The following is a 13,871-nucleotide window of genomic DNA, read 5'->3' as shown; positions in this document are numbered from 1 at the left end:
CACCTAAAGCTATAGTTGTGGCAAAAGAAACTAAAATACTGTACAGACAAGCATGAGAACAATCGAATCGGAGACGACGGCTGAAATCTCAAAGGAAAAATCCACCAAAACTCGTGAAACTGGAACCGTTTGAGAGAAATGAAGCTTTACTTTCGCCTTCGGGTGGATTATTCCTTCTGAAAAGCGCCTCGCCGGATTCGGAAACATGACGGTTTTCCTGTCCTGGATGAAGCTGGTGGAGGAAAATAAACACGGAACACTTTCTGCTGGTAAAGTTCATTCTGTTTTGTTTCTAAACGAACACTCGGCCGATCCTGGACTGAAGAAACGAAGGAAAACAGCGCGGCGTACGTACGGCCGATCATAGAAAAGCTTTAGGCTGTCATCTTATTCGTCCTACGCATGCGGCCTGAAGCAGCCGCACGTCTGAATAGAAACCAAGACATTGGTACACTTCTACTGCTTTGTTTTTGTACAATAAAAGATAAAATGTGCATTAGGTACGCTTGTACATGACATTGTACAATATTTACATACAATTCTTAATAGCAGGAAATTTCAGGATTATCTATATACATCTTGAAAATGTATCAGAAATATTTGGACTGTCTATTTTTCTTAAATATGTAAGGTAATGCTTGTAGCTTTTTTTGTTTATTTTACTATCTTATACTAGAAAAAAATAGTTAATTCAGTGAACTGTAGACAAATTGCAACTGTTTTTAATGTTTTTTTGTATTTTTCTTATTTTTCTCTCTACAGTTAAAACTGTATTGGTGATTGGAGTTTCCAGCACCTTCTGTGGTCAGTCAAAGTCACGTTGGAACAGTGTTTGTACCACTGAAAGTCCATGTGTAGCACCTGTTGAAGAGCTCAGACCGCCCCGTCCAGGACGTTCTTGGGCCGGACACATTCAATGTTATCTGGATATTTTCCTCCTCTTGGGTTTGGGGAGCATCAGCTGACGGTCCCTGGATGGGAGCTGGAGACAGAGGGGATGTTATCAGAGACGCATTTTATACAAGACACAGCATCTCTGTCATAAAACGCCTGGATTGTGGCGAACGGACTGCAGGTTTCTGGAAGATTAACAATCTTTAAAAAGCCCGATACTGATTTTATTTTGTGTGGAAAGTCATTAAGTTGTCAAATAATGCGGTGACTGTTGTTGACCTGTTGGGTCGCGCTCTTTCACAGCAGCACAAAAAGGGAAGAACATAAAATGAATTTGCTTCATAAAATGTGCCAATTTCGAAAAAACTCTTGTTTTTCGATAAGATTTTTCTGCAAAACACGAGTCATGATCAACAACCAGATGTTACTACAGCCGGAGAAAATAAAGCAGACAATAAGAAGTGATTGGAGGATGCAAGTCTGTCACAATAACAAATTGTGTTTAATGATAAATTGTCCCAGAAGTGATGAGCATTTAACACAAACTGGAAGGCATTTTAAATATCCAAACTTAATAAACAGAAACAAATGAAATTAATTATAAAGTCTCTGTCAATAAAATTGTCCTTAAGAAAGGCTAGTTAAGACCAAAGCACCAGACTGAGGAGTTTTATCATACAGCTTTTGGTTATTTGCATAAAATAATTGCTTGTTTTAATTTTGCAGTTGATTTATTGTGACAGGCCTGTGAGGATGACGATGCGGCGTTTTTAACGACTTATCGAGTGAAAGAACCTGTTCATTTGTGATTTTAATTATGTTTTTTGTTTAATAGAAACACTGCAATTGTAAAAATGTTTTTTTTTCTTTTGTTACATTAGTGGAATATTGGCAAAGTTTTGTAACGGAAAGGCAGCCAGTGAATGTCTTTAGATGAGAGCATGATGGAGATCTTTGTTGCTTCACGCAGTCAGGTTTTTTAACAAGGTTCAGGTTGGTGGGCAAAGACTTTTCTTCAATAAACAAAATTATCATTTCAAAACTGTTAAATTGTTATTTTTTAACACTTAATTGATGATCTGAAACACGTAGGATACTCACTGTGCCTGACATTTTGTCGAGCTCGCTCATGGCCTCATGGAGAGCAACTTGCAGGGGGTTGTTCAGTTTGGGTCTGCAGGAAAACCGTTTTTTCATCATTACCATAGAAACCAACAACACTCAACATTCGCTGTAATGTCTGAGGAGCTTCTTACTTCAGGCCTCTCTTGGCGGCTCGGTCTAGTGCCTCCAAGTCGTGGGTTAGTGTTTTTAGTTTCTCCGGCTCCACCTGCAGGGTCAAAGGTCAAACTTTAAGTCAGAGAAGGGCTACATTAATAACTGCATTAATCAATTATTCTGACTAAATTTGATTGTTCATTTAAGGATTTTCATACAATATTAGAAAAATAATAAAAGATGCAAACAAACAATTCAATTCCTTTTTTGAACAAAAAAAATTATTTGCCTAAATCTAGTGATTATTTTTTGGATTAACAGATTAATAATTGAACAAAAGGCGCTTAATATATTTTTTGTATCTTATAAAAAAAAACAGTATTTTATCTTTTCAGAACTTGAGCCAGGTGAAACTAAAACCTCAACTTGAGGAATTAATTATTCTGACGATTAATTAGATAAAAAAAATCGGCATATTATGAAGATTTTTCATTTAAGCCTCTATTAGGAATACATTGAAATATACTTTAAGTGAGAAAATATACAACATGTGAAAAGCTCAACCCTTTCTGCTTGATTTATCAATTCAATACTGATTTTCTATTAATTGATTAATGATTGAGCAAAAGATGCTTAATATCAGGTTTTATCGAACCGACTGAAGCTAACATTTCTGGGTAAAACATTTACAATTCTTTTTTTGTTTTTTTATCTTAAATGCAAAGTGTATAAAGTTTTTAAATATGTTCTTTCAGAAAATTAACTTTTTTTTTTTGAGTCCAATCTTCTCCAAAGATCAATCGTTGGCTAAATTACTTGATGTTTATTTCAATAATCAATTTATCCTGGTTAATTGTTTCAGTAAATGTGCAGGAAGTTGTGTGACGCGGCGTCTCACCTTGGCCTGCTCTCGCAGCTGCATTGCGGCGCAGTGCACCTGTTCGTCACCAGCCAGCTTGGCAGGCCAGGGGGGGAAGCCCTTCAGCTGGCCCCAGACCAGCTCCCCCATGTTGAAGGTCCTGGAGCGGTAGTGGAGCAGCTCGGACGAGGGTGAGTCGGGCTGCCGCAGGTCCTCCTCGCTGCTCAGGCTCTTAGTGTCCGAGGGGCTGGGCGCCATGCCGTTGAAGTGGCCGTTGTAGTGGCTGTAGTCTTTGGGTGTGGCCAGGGGCCCCTCCAGGCTGGTGGAGGAGCCCGGTGACTGGTCGTCCCCCGTCAGCTCCTGCCGCGTGGGGCCCAGGACATCCCCGTAAGCCCTGGCGTTGAAGTGAGGCGTGGCGCCGTTGATGTGGGCACACCGCTCCACCGTTTGTTCCAGACGCTCCTTGTAGTTGGCAGGCGTCCTGTTGCAGTTGTTGAACCGGTCGAAGAAGGTTTTGTCGTGGGGAACGGACAGGCCGTGGTCGTTGGAGCCCTCGGCGGGGCAGGGCGGTGCCGGGGCCAGGCTGGCAGGCCTCTCCATCAGAGGACTACTTCTCACTTGGGTAGAGCACTCCAGGAACTCCTCCCCTCCCCAGGTGTTGTTGCTCTGCGCCTCAAAGCCTCCGCCGTGTGGCGCCTCTCCGTCCCACTGCCCCCTTGGCGTTCCCCGGCCGGGGGAGCGGAAGTAGTCGTTGGGTTCTGGACCGTCCGGCGTGCTCTTCCCAGCATCCATGTTCTTCTGTCCGCGCCCTGGCCTGGCCTGCCGCGGTCGGTCTCCGTCCTGGTGCCCATGCAGGACGGCGCTGACCGCCTGGGGGAGGTTGACGGGTTCCCCCATGTTGGCAGTGAAGGCACTCATGGCACTGAGGGCGGGCACCGGGCTGGCCTGCGTGGTCCCGCTCACCGTGGTGGTGATGGTGACGTGCATGCCCTTACTAGCAGCGTCCACCACCGCTCTGTAGATGGCGTCCACCACCTCCGGCCCGCCGCCGGCGCCCCGCTCAGAGCCTGCCGGGAGCCCATTGCTTTGCTGCTCCTCCGCAAACTGAGGGTGGGGCAACATTCCCTGCTGATCAGACACAAAAATAACATGATCAGAGACGAGAGATGCACCGATACAATATCAATATCTGTATTGGATATGGCCCAGATGAGAATTTGCCTGATCCATAAAGTCAGACCTTTGAGTCTAATTCTATGCTCTGTGCCTTTCAAATTTCACTTTCTGAACCATTTGAAAAAAGGCTTGTTGCAGTTTATTTTCACATATAGTTTTTATCCGTTTCTTTATTATTTATGTTCAATTGGCTGTTCTGCTCCTAATTGCATAAATTAAAGTTGTTTTTACATGTTTGGCCAAGCTTGTGAAGCGATTGGTGTATTTAAGTTTGCTGTACTGGTGCAGAATTATCGAATTAATTTGTAATTCAGTACATTTCTGTCTGTGTTTTTTTAAAAAAGAAAAGTTTTTAGTCAAATCAGATTTGGTTTTCTGTATCGCCTCAGTATCAGTCGATATTAAACCTCAGATATCTTTAGCGGAAATGAAAAATTATCGACTGAGTTAATCTAACATTGATTGACTTAATTGATTTCCTTTAAAACTCGAGTTTTCTCTTCTATCAAGTGGGCTAAATTGTTCACAATATTTTGAATTTAAAAACTAATTCAAATACTAATCTTCCAGGATCAGAGAAATATTCACCCAGATGAACTTGAAACTTAAAGAGCTTATCAAGTGTTTATATTTCTAAACAGAACCACATTTGGACTCTGTTTTGACTGTTTCCCGTTCTGGGATCCCTCCGCCATCTTTAATTCTCCATCAAATGGTTCTGCTTAAAAATGACCAGCAGTGCCCTCTGATGGATGGAGGCCAAACTACAATACTAAAACAAGTTCGAAGTGGACGTTATTACTTTATCATATGGAAGAAGTTTTAATCTAATAAACCAGTAGCTGTAAAAACAATAACAAAACCAAAGTCTACCTGGTAGTTCGGATAGAGGCAGGCCATGGAGCCGCCGTTGCTGCCGCCATCTTTGTAGTGTTGGTTGTCAGAGAAGTGCTGCTGCCCCTGGTAGGCTGGGTGAGAGGAAACCGCCTGTGGCATTCGCTGGTGGACCTGCTGTTGGTACATCTGAGCTCCACCAGCGTTCACATGAGGCTGCATGGTGCCCATGCCAATGCCTGAAAAACCAGAGGGGTACGATTCATCAACAGACCCCAATGCTGAAACTTCAACTCTTCCAAACAAGCCAAATTTGATCAGTTATTAACTTCACCATTTGAACTGTTCTAATGGTGAACATTTTTGATCAAGTCGATTGAAGAGTCTTCTCTAATTTTGATCAAAAGCCACATAATTGGCAAAATAAGCAACATTTTCAATTCAAAAACCCTTTTTGATGCTAAATTATTGGATAAATAGACAAATGAGTTCAACAACAAATATTTATTGTTTTTAATCTGTTATTTAGGCTAATCAACCATCAGATTGGTGCAAAGTGCTATTAAACATATTCAGCGTTCCAGAGTTTCAGGAATCCCTGATAATTTATAGTTTTGTTTTTCTTTAAATATGGATTATGGACACTGATACCTCTGCTGTTGCATCGTGTTTAGCATTGAGATGCTACTTTAGGCTTAAGTAGCTTCGCTGATAGGCTAACTCCTTTTACCACAGCTCAAACACAACACAAGTCTTTATCGAATTCATTGAAATTAATGCATTAAGTCCTGGCCCTACATTTAATCTAGCCGAGCCTGAAATGGCACTCTTATTTTTGCTTGATTCGACGTTGGGGTAAACGAGCTGGGACGTAAACTGTTGGAAAGCTTTACATTAGCTTTGATCTTTTAGTGAATAATCTCTCTGTGAAGTAACAGAAATGTTGCTTCTCTAAGCTCATTGTTGTTGTGTTTCAGCTCTTGTTAGTCACTCCAGTTTTTCGCAATTAATTAGTGTTAATTAGTGTTTGTTACTTCTACAAAACTGCTGTTACTCGATTTGGCGAGCAACAAAAACCAAACTATTTAAGTTCTGTTTGTATGTTTAATCTGTCTGCTTGTTATTTTTCTCCTCTTATGCTTAGATTTTGGAAGAGGTCTAATGAGGGAAAAAGTAGCACCACAAAATCTGTTATTTTAATCGGAAAACAATAAATAAATCACAAAAATGCTCAAGGTATTCAAAAATATCCATCTGAGCTTTAATTTAAAGGTTTAATAATCTAAGTACCACAACATGAAACCTAACAGAGTGTGCTTTAAATATATTCTGTTTGGCTAAATGATAAAGATAATTAAAGTGGTTTCCCTTCCACTGCACTTTAGTTTTAGTCACTTTATCGCTCTACTCTAATCTGGTGCTTCCACCAGGAAGAAAATCAATGCTTCTGAGTCGAGGCTCACAAAAGGGAAAAGTTGCACATCAACAATCTGTTGCAGCCCAGACCAACAGATGGACAAGCTGCCAGATGAACAGTACAGCCAGACTTGTTAGCAAAAGCATCCAAGGACGGCGCATGGACAAAGTACACGGAGGCCACAGATGTATCAATGAATAAAGGGAGAAGTGCACAGACAAAGCCGAGGCAGATACAGAATCTCGAAGGCCCGACGTGTTTTTGTGGGTGTGAACATGGACGAGCGGCGACTGGAGCAGCTGGTGCGATGCTGCGCCGCTGAAGGGCAGCTGTGTGTGCTCTCTTTTCTTCCTCGCCGCCCCCCCTTCCTCTTCTCTCCAACTCGGCTGACCCCCTCCCCCGTCCTCCCCACATCATCCACTACTGCTATGATATAGTGACGGCTGTTGCTGGGGGACGCTGCCATGGAAACCGAGTGATGATTGGTGGTGCTGTCCGCAGCCAGGAAGCTCGTTGGGGGGAGTGGTGGGTTAAGGGGGTCGGGTGGAGCGGTTTTAGACTGCAGGGGGATGGGGGCGGCGGTCAACTGGATACAGGGGGTCTGGGGGAGTTTACAATGAACTTTTGAGTATTTGTTAATGGCGGCAGAGTGAGTGGCAGTGGGTGGGGGGGTTCAATCACAGCAGCTGTATGGAAACAGATGGTTCAAGGCTACATCTCAGACGCCACCGTCTAGCTCAGTTTCTACGACTCTTAAAGGCTTTTAAATGCTGAAGAATGGGAAACTCTGCCAAACATGACATCTGCCACAAAGTGGAAATATTAATCCAGGGTTTAAGCCTAGAATAAACACAAAACCTGCAGTCCATGCTCAGACTAGCTAATGGGGCCCATTGTAAAGCTGTATCAGCGGCTAATGTTGGTCTGAAACAGTAACATTTTCTGCTAGGAATGGAGAGCGACACTGATATCTGACATTAATATTGCTGTTACAACTGATATTTCTGATTTTAACATTTTTGGAAATCAACTAACCCTAACTTCTAACCCTACTTATCTGAGTATTTCTGTAGATGAAAGAAGTCGGACAAGTGCTGAAAATCTCCAACGTACAGAATGAAAAGGAATGGTGAGAGTACAGGCCCCTGTGGTGCTCCTGCGCTAATTAAGTCACAATTAATCGACAAAATATGCAGCGTTTTCAATTCATAAACCCTTTTTTCTGCTAAATTCTTAGACAAAACTCAACAACAAAGATATGTATTGTTTTTAATCTGTTATTTTTTTTTAGATTATTTTACCATGAGATTGGTGCAAATTGCTATTATACCCACTCAGCTTTCAAATGTTGATCTTTCACGTAACTTTAAAAAAAATCCCCTAGAAATGTGGAGTGTGCAAGCTAAAACTTGAAAACGGTCGGTCACACCTTGGCATGTCAAGATAAATTTTGTTGGGCAGTAAATAGTTCCAGAAATTATTGCAATAAATGCTAATAAATGCTGAAGACCATTTTTGAACGAATGTAATAGTAATAATAATGCAACTATACCCACTCAATTGAAAAGCATAAAATTTACAGAACAAACAAACAAAACATCCAAAACAACATTATTTAAAATAGATTATGAAGTCTATGTAATCAACTTAGACAATGAAAACAGGCAAAAGGGGCAGGTAAACTGAAATTGGGGCAGAGGTTTTAGGGTTTTTAAAAACTGCTGATTTTGCTTCTGTAATGACCAATTAACTTCAACCTCAAACATCTGTTTCCGCAGCTACACTGAGAGGATGCTGAACATTTTAAAAATCCCCAGTGATGAAAAAATCACACTCCACCAACAAGCTTGAATTTCAATGAATTCATGTGTCAGAAAAACAGAGTAGCTGGTGATAAGAGCAGGTGGCCTGGAGCAGACCTCGGTCATATTTCTATGATAAAACACAAAAACGCAAATCGAATACATAAAACGATTTCAGTTCGACTGCAGGGAGAGAAACAGAAACGAGATCTGAAAAATACAGTCACACTGCAAGTCATCCATGTGCATACAAATAAACAGAAGCACACACTCTGTAATGCACAAGCAGACCTACACAATCAGACACACCGGCCTAAACTGTCATCAAAGGCTTCACTCTGGCCTCTATTCAGGGTCTATCGTTACTATAGTGACCAGCTTTCTGGGAGAAGCTCTTTACAGCTCCCTATCTGGGTTGTTTCCTTTAAAGCGTGATGCAGATCCCATTTCTATCTTTGCATGCCATTCACTGACGTTAGAATACAAATAAAACAGAGAGAAACACTGGCTGACTGACAATTAGTGGGCAGCTAAAGATGAGGGGCCCACTAGTTGGCTTTGACACGCTGAAGGAGTCGGATCATCTTGACTCTGGGCCTATCACCCAAATCCTTTGGTCTTACTTCACTCATAACCATAGAAACCCCTGCTTCATCAAGCCAGAGACTTATCAGAAGAAAAGAGGAAAGGGAATGGCATCAAAGAGGGTGTTCGACGTTTGCAAGACATTTGAGGAATTGTCGGGGTTAAAAATCGACTGCATCACACGTCCTGCTCGATTTACACATAAGTTAGTTAGTGCACAAGATAAGTCATTAAAAATCACGGTGGTGATGGAAGTAAACAGTTACAAAAGAAATTCATATTCATAAAGCAGGAAGTGGACTATGGCGCAGGGCCTTCTGGGTAAAAATAACCAAAACAAACGTGCATGTCTAGGATTAGCAGGAGAAATGGCTCATGATCTTTTACTGAAGACAAATATCTGCTAAAATCCAACACCACTCCATTCTTTACATTTTGTGAAAAAGGAAGTTGTGCTCAGTGTTTCAAGTTCTTGGTGCAGCGCCCCCACAGACGAGGAGGTAGACCGGTTTTTCAATAAGTTGGTTTGCTTCAGAGAATCACACCAGCTGAGAATGTATAACAAATACGGCAGGTTGGTCTCCAATTGAACAGAGTCTATCGGACTACGAGGTGTGAAGACACCCATAGAGTCTTTCTGAAAAGTTCATTTGTCAGCAATTCAACCCAATAAATATCATCCACTGTTTCAACATCACATCCAACCCGATTGTAATTTAGACAGCTGCTTCATAGTCGTGCAAAGTCTCACCTGCATCAGAGACCGTCTGGTTGCAGCCTCCATCCCCTCCTCCGTGCGGCACGATGTTCGTCCTCCTCATACTGTGGAGATGTGCGGGGTGCGGACCCGGATGGGACAGCGGTGGTGGGTTAGTGTTGGGGCGTACCAGCGGCATCCCGTCCGGTCCGATCGGTCCACCGCCTGGCCCCATAGGACCGCAAGTGTTCATGGACTGAGCCTGTATCTGGGCCATCAGGTCGGGGTACTGGCCTGGACGGGAGACCAGGTGGCCCCCTGAGGGGTCCAGGCTCTGGCAGTGCTGGATGGGATCTCCTGGAGGTCGCAACCTCTGCTGGATCAGTATGTTCTGCTGCATGCCCGCACTGTCGTTGTAGTGAAGCGGCGCCGCTCCGTGTGAGCCGGAGCTGAGCCCAGGGCGGTGGCTGTTCCCCGCCATGTTGTGGGAACTGTGGCAGCTCATGGACTGCAGCAGCTGAGCCATGGAGGCGTTGGGGTGCAGGTTCCCCATTCGGCCCACTTTACGCAGCTGCTCTGTAGCACTGGGCCCCTGCATGTGGGGTCCCCCCATGCCCTGCTTGTTGAGCATGTTGAAGACCATGTTGTTGCCACCATCGTGGTTCCCAGCGCTGCCGGACGACTGCTTACGTTTCCGTGCAGGATCCCTCTGCTGGGCCATGAGTTTGTCTCGCAGTGCCGCCCGGCCACTCTGACCTTCTGGAGTGTTTAGCAGCATGGTGGAGTTTGGCGGGAGCATGGGATTTAAAGTGCTGTGTCCCTCCATGCTTCGAGGGCCGACACTCCCACCGTTACCTCCGCCGGCCGCCCCCATTGCCGGCATGCCGACCGCACCGCCAGCAGCCATGCCGGGAGTGCTGTTGCCAGCAGGGCCGAGTTTGTTTTGATTTGCTAGCTGTGCTTTGGCTGCGGCTGAGAGGAGGCTGCTGGCTGGGAAGGAAGCGGCGTTCTGTTGGTTCAGGATCTGGTTGAGGGGCATCCCAAGGAGACCAGGGTGGCCCTTCTGGGAAGCGCTGGAAGTTGCCAGAGAGGACGAAGAGGATGAAGAGGTGGGGGAGTACATGGAGTTGCTGTGCTGATGGGTGCCGACTGGGTTTCCCATTCCAGGCAGCAGCTGGGAGTCTTTATACTGGTGGAGTGGGTCGGTTTTGTTGGTGGATGGGCTTGAGGGCATGGCTGGCCGGGGAGACCCCATAGCCGACCTGGGAGAACGAGGGGGAACCTTCATGGTGGCACACGGGGCCTGGTGACCCGAGGGCATTGCAAAGCTCCCGTGTTCGGAGGAGGTGGAGGAGGAACGCGAGCGATGAGGCGAGGCCTCGATTCTCCCCAAAACCGGTCCAGCCATGTGAACAGGGGAAGTGACAGGGGAGGGGGACATGGAGGAGGAAGGACCGCTCTGCTGAGTCCTTTGCACATTGCCACCATGGCCCACAGGTCCAGGCTTCCCTGTGGGTAAAGGTAAGTTGCTTGGTAGGGGAACAATGACAGGAGGGGGGATGTTTACATTCATCATTTGTACCTGAGAGTGGATGTTGGGCTGGAAGTTGGGCGGGTTGGGGGCATGGGTTGGGGGCTGGCTAACTGGCTTGCTAGGGATGGGATCCAGAATGCCTAAGGGATCTTTTTCAGAGGTCAACTGCCTTTTCTGAAGAGCGCAGGGTGGTGGTATGGATGGCGGGGGAGGTACAGGATGCAGAGGGGGCTGAGATTTATGATGAAATGCTGCTCGAGGCAGATCCATGCCGGGTGGGAAGTTCCCCCGGGGCATGTTCATGTTCATGACAGGGCTTTTGGCAGTGGCCGTAGGGGAGAGGGGCGTGCTAGTCCTTCCTGTCAAGGCGCAGGATGGCTGGCCTGCAGGAGAACCATGAAGCATTACTCTGGGTGGGGAAAGAGGAGTCCTAGGGTTCCCATGGATGGATGCTGAACCAGGACTACAGGCTCCTGGAAAGCCACAAGGATTGGTCCTCTGAAACCCCTCAGGGCTGCCCAGAGTGTCTGTGTTGGGAGACTGAGAGCCATCTCCATACAGTTTAGCACTGGAGGAAGATGGGCTCAACATGCCTCCATACCCCACCCGAAATGGAGATTTAGTTCCAGGGTCCCCGCTCGGTAGCCTCTGTGCCCGGGAGTATCCAGAGTAAAGCTCAGGCTGCGGGGCTCCAACCGCCTCCTGAGGTGGAAACAACCTCTGCTGCTGCTGTCCGGCAACCATTATCATTTTGAACGGGTTCTTGCACTCAGGGCCAACAGCATTGGGCAACCCATCGTGGGCTTTAGTCCTTATTGCTCGTTGAGTTGTAGAATGCACAGCAACTGCAGATGATGTACCTTTAAAGGGAAACAAATCATTTCCAAGTTATTCAAAACTAAATCATCAGGAAAAAAGTTCTACTTCTTTTACATGCCAGTAAAACTAGCAGACAGGTATAGCAATTACTCTGTAAATGGTTTCCTAGTGATGTACAAGCACAATGAACAGCAGAAGCTGAGCAGTCTGATATAGTCTCATATTTTAGAACGTTATTTAATTTAAAAAAATCAGCAAATAGGGGAATCAATACTGACCACATATAGAGTTTGGTTCATATTAGCCATTATGCCAGGAACATCAATATTTAGCACATTTAAATGCTAATATTAACATGATAGCTAATAATAGCAAACATGAAATTGTGGAGATGCTAATTTAAACATTAGCATCTATGCTAATATGCTAAGAGTAGCATTTTAGAAAACACTGACCTTTTTGAAAGTGGGTCAGGACTTGTTTCAACTCTGAGTGAAGTTTTGAAGTGAAATATTTATCCTTCAAAGATCCCAAGGTGTCTTTAGGATGCGAAAGTTTGATAATTTAAAATATTTCCTACCAAATACAAAATTTATAAACAGCAGAAGTCAAAGTTATTTGAATGGTTCAAATAACAATGGACTGCAGTAGTTCCAGGCCAATAAACAAGCTGAAAAGCTTCAGTAGCTGGGCGATGTCAACTAGAAGCATGCCATAAAGCAATTACAATTCAAGCCAGATTGCTACCCTTGCTTGTATAATACACCAAGGTTGTAAGAACTGTATTTCCATGTACCTCCTCCTGGGCTAGTCAGTGCCAGAGGCGGGTGTGTCTCCATGCTCTTGTGCAGCGTGGCCACAGCCAGGAGCTTCCTCTTGTGAATGCAGAGTTTGGTCACGTCTTCGTCTGCTTTCACATCCTCCGCCGTCCTCTGTTTGACAGCCGCCCCTGGGTCAAAGTTGAACACCTGACAACAAACAGACGTGTGATCTTATTATGCATCTTGAAAGCCTTGTGTTTATTCAGAACATCTATCTAATATCGGAGCAAAATCCATAAATAAATCACTGATAGCCAACCTTCTTCAAGTATACTGGACTAATATCCTGCATCATGCGATATAAAAATCAATCTGAAGGACCTTTACAGGAACAGATGGTCGTTTGCTGGACAACCAGTGGTTCTGTGTTCAGCTCATAAAGAGGGCAAAAGAGTGTTGCAGCTGTGCAAAGTTCTCCAACAGCTGGAGTGGACCAACATGGCAGAGCTGGCGTCAATGCTAGCTATTGAAAAACACAAGAGGGCAACTAATGAGGCAAGAATTAAAGAAGAACCAACACTGTCCTCCAACTGAGAGAGAATGACAGACTGGAGGGTGCAGGAATTACTTCGCTGTAGGGAAATAGAGAGGCCTTGAAGTCATAATCTGTTTAAAAACTAGACTGAAGACAAACTCACAAATGGGAAAGTGGATCGTTTGTCTGCTACAAACAAACCGACTGACCAGCAATATATCCATCCATCAAGATGTCCACTCCTTTGCCAATCACACAGTGATGAAAAGGATATAACACTTTTCAAAGGATGGATTTAGATAGGATTTTTATTACCTTGAGCTCTTTAAAAAAAGTTTTGTAATTTTATTTTCTAATATTCATGGCATAAACAAAAAATAATAATTTGGAAAAATATAATTTTTTCATCTTTCGTAAACATGGAAAATACTTAAACGAAAACTTCAGAGTTTGTACGACTGCACAGACACTCAATCAGGTCAAAGTGAGGTGACTGATTTGAATTTATATAATGAATCCCAACTATGTCTGCAACATAAAATGGGAGTTCAAAGCAAAAGAAACCAATAAGAGTGTCCAATCTTCCCAGATTCAGCAGCTTTTCACAAATTTGTCCTTTCCACTCTGTTTCATAAGTCATAAATATTAAAAATATTCCATCCAAAGATTAATTTAAGACTGAAAAACAACCACTGCAGCAAGTTTAGGTCTGATTTACTGGGTTCATTCAGATTTCATGA

General features: G+C 44.1%; 1 protein-coding gene across 3 annotated transcripts in view; it reads right to left on the bottom strand.

Moving 5' to 3' along the window:
• Positions 1–517: 517 nt before the first annotated feature.
• mbd5 (methyl-CpG binding domain protein 5) overlaps positions 518–13,871 on the bottom strand; it is a 23,748-nt gene continuing 10,394 nt past the window's right edge. Inside the window, exons 4-10 of one of the 3 annotated variants that reach the window (XM_008397569.2) lie at positions 12,632–12,803; positions 9,537–11,876; positions 5,021–5,220; positions 3,011–4,099; positions 2,151–2,224; positions 1,996–2,068; positions 518–982 (exon numbers count right to left, since the gene is read on the bottom strand). In XM_008397569.2, the coding sequence (XP_008395791.1) occupies positions 920–982; positions 1,996–2,068; positions 2,151–2,224; positions 3,011–4,099; positions 5,021–5,220; positions 9,537–11,876; positions 12,632–12,803 (4,011 nt within the window). In that variant the 3' untranslated portion in view covers positions 518–919. The remainder of the gene's footprint in view (positions 983–1,995; positions 2,069–2,150; positions 2,225–3,010; positions 4,100–5,020; positions 5,221–9,536; positions 11,877–12,631; positions 12,804–13,871) is intronic. The other 2 variants (XM_008397560.2, XM_008397578.2) reach the window with 2 other exon arrangements.

This window comes from Poecilia reticulata, linkage group LG2 (genome assembly GCF_000633615.1).
Source record: "Poecilia reticulata strain Guanapo linkage group LG2, Guppy_female_1.0+MT, whole genome shotgun sequence".
In the NCBI taxonomy this organism is placed as follows: Eukaryota; Metazoa; Chordata; class Actinopteri; order Cyprinodontiformes; family Poeciliidae; genus Poecilia; species Poecilia reticulata.
Note: the sequence above shows the minus strand (reverse complement) of the source record. Positions and strands in the feature narration are given on the sequence as shown.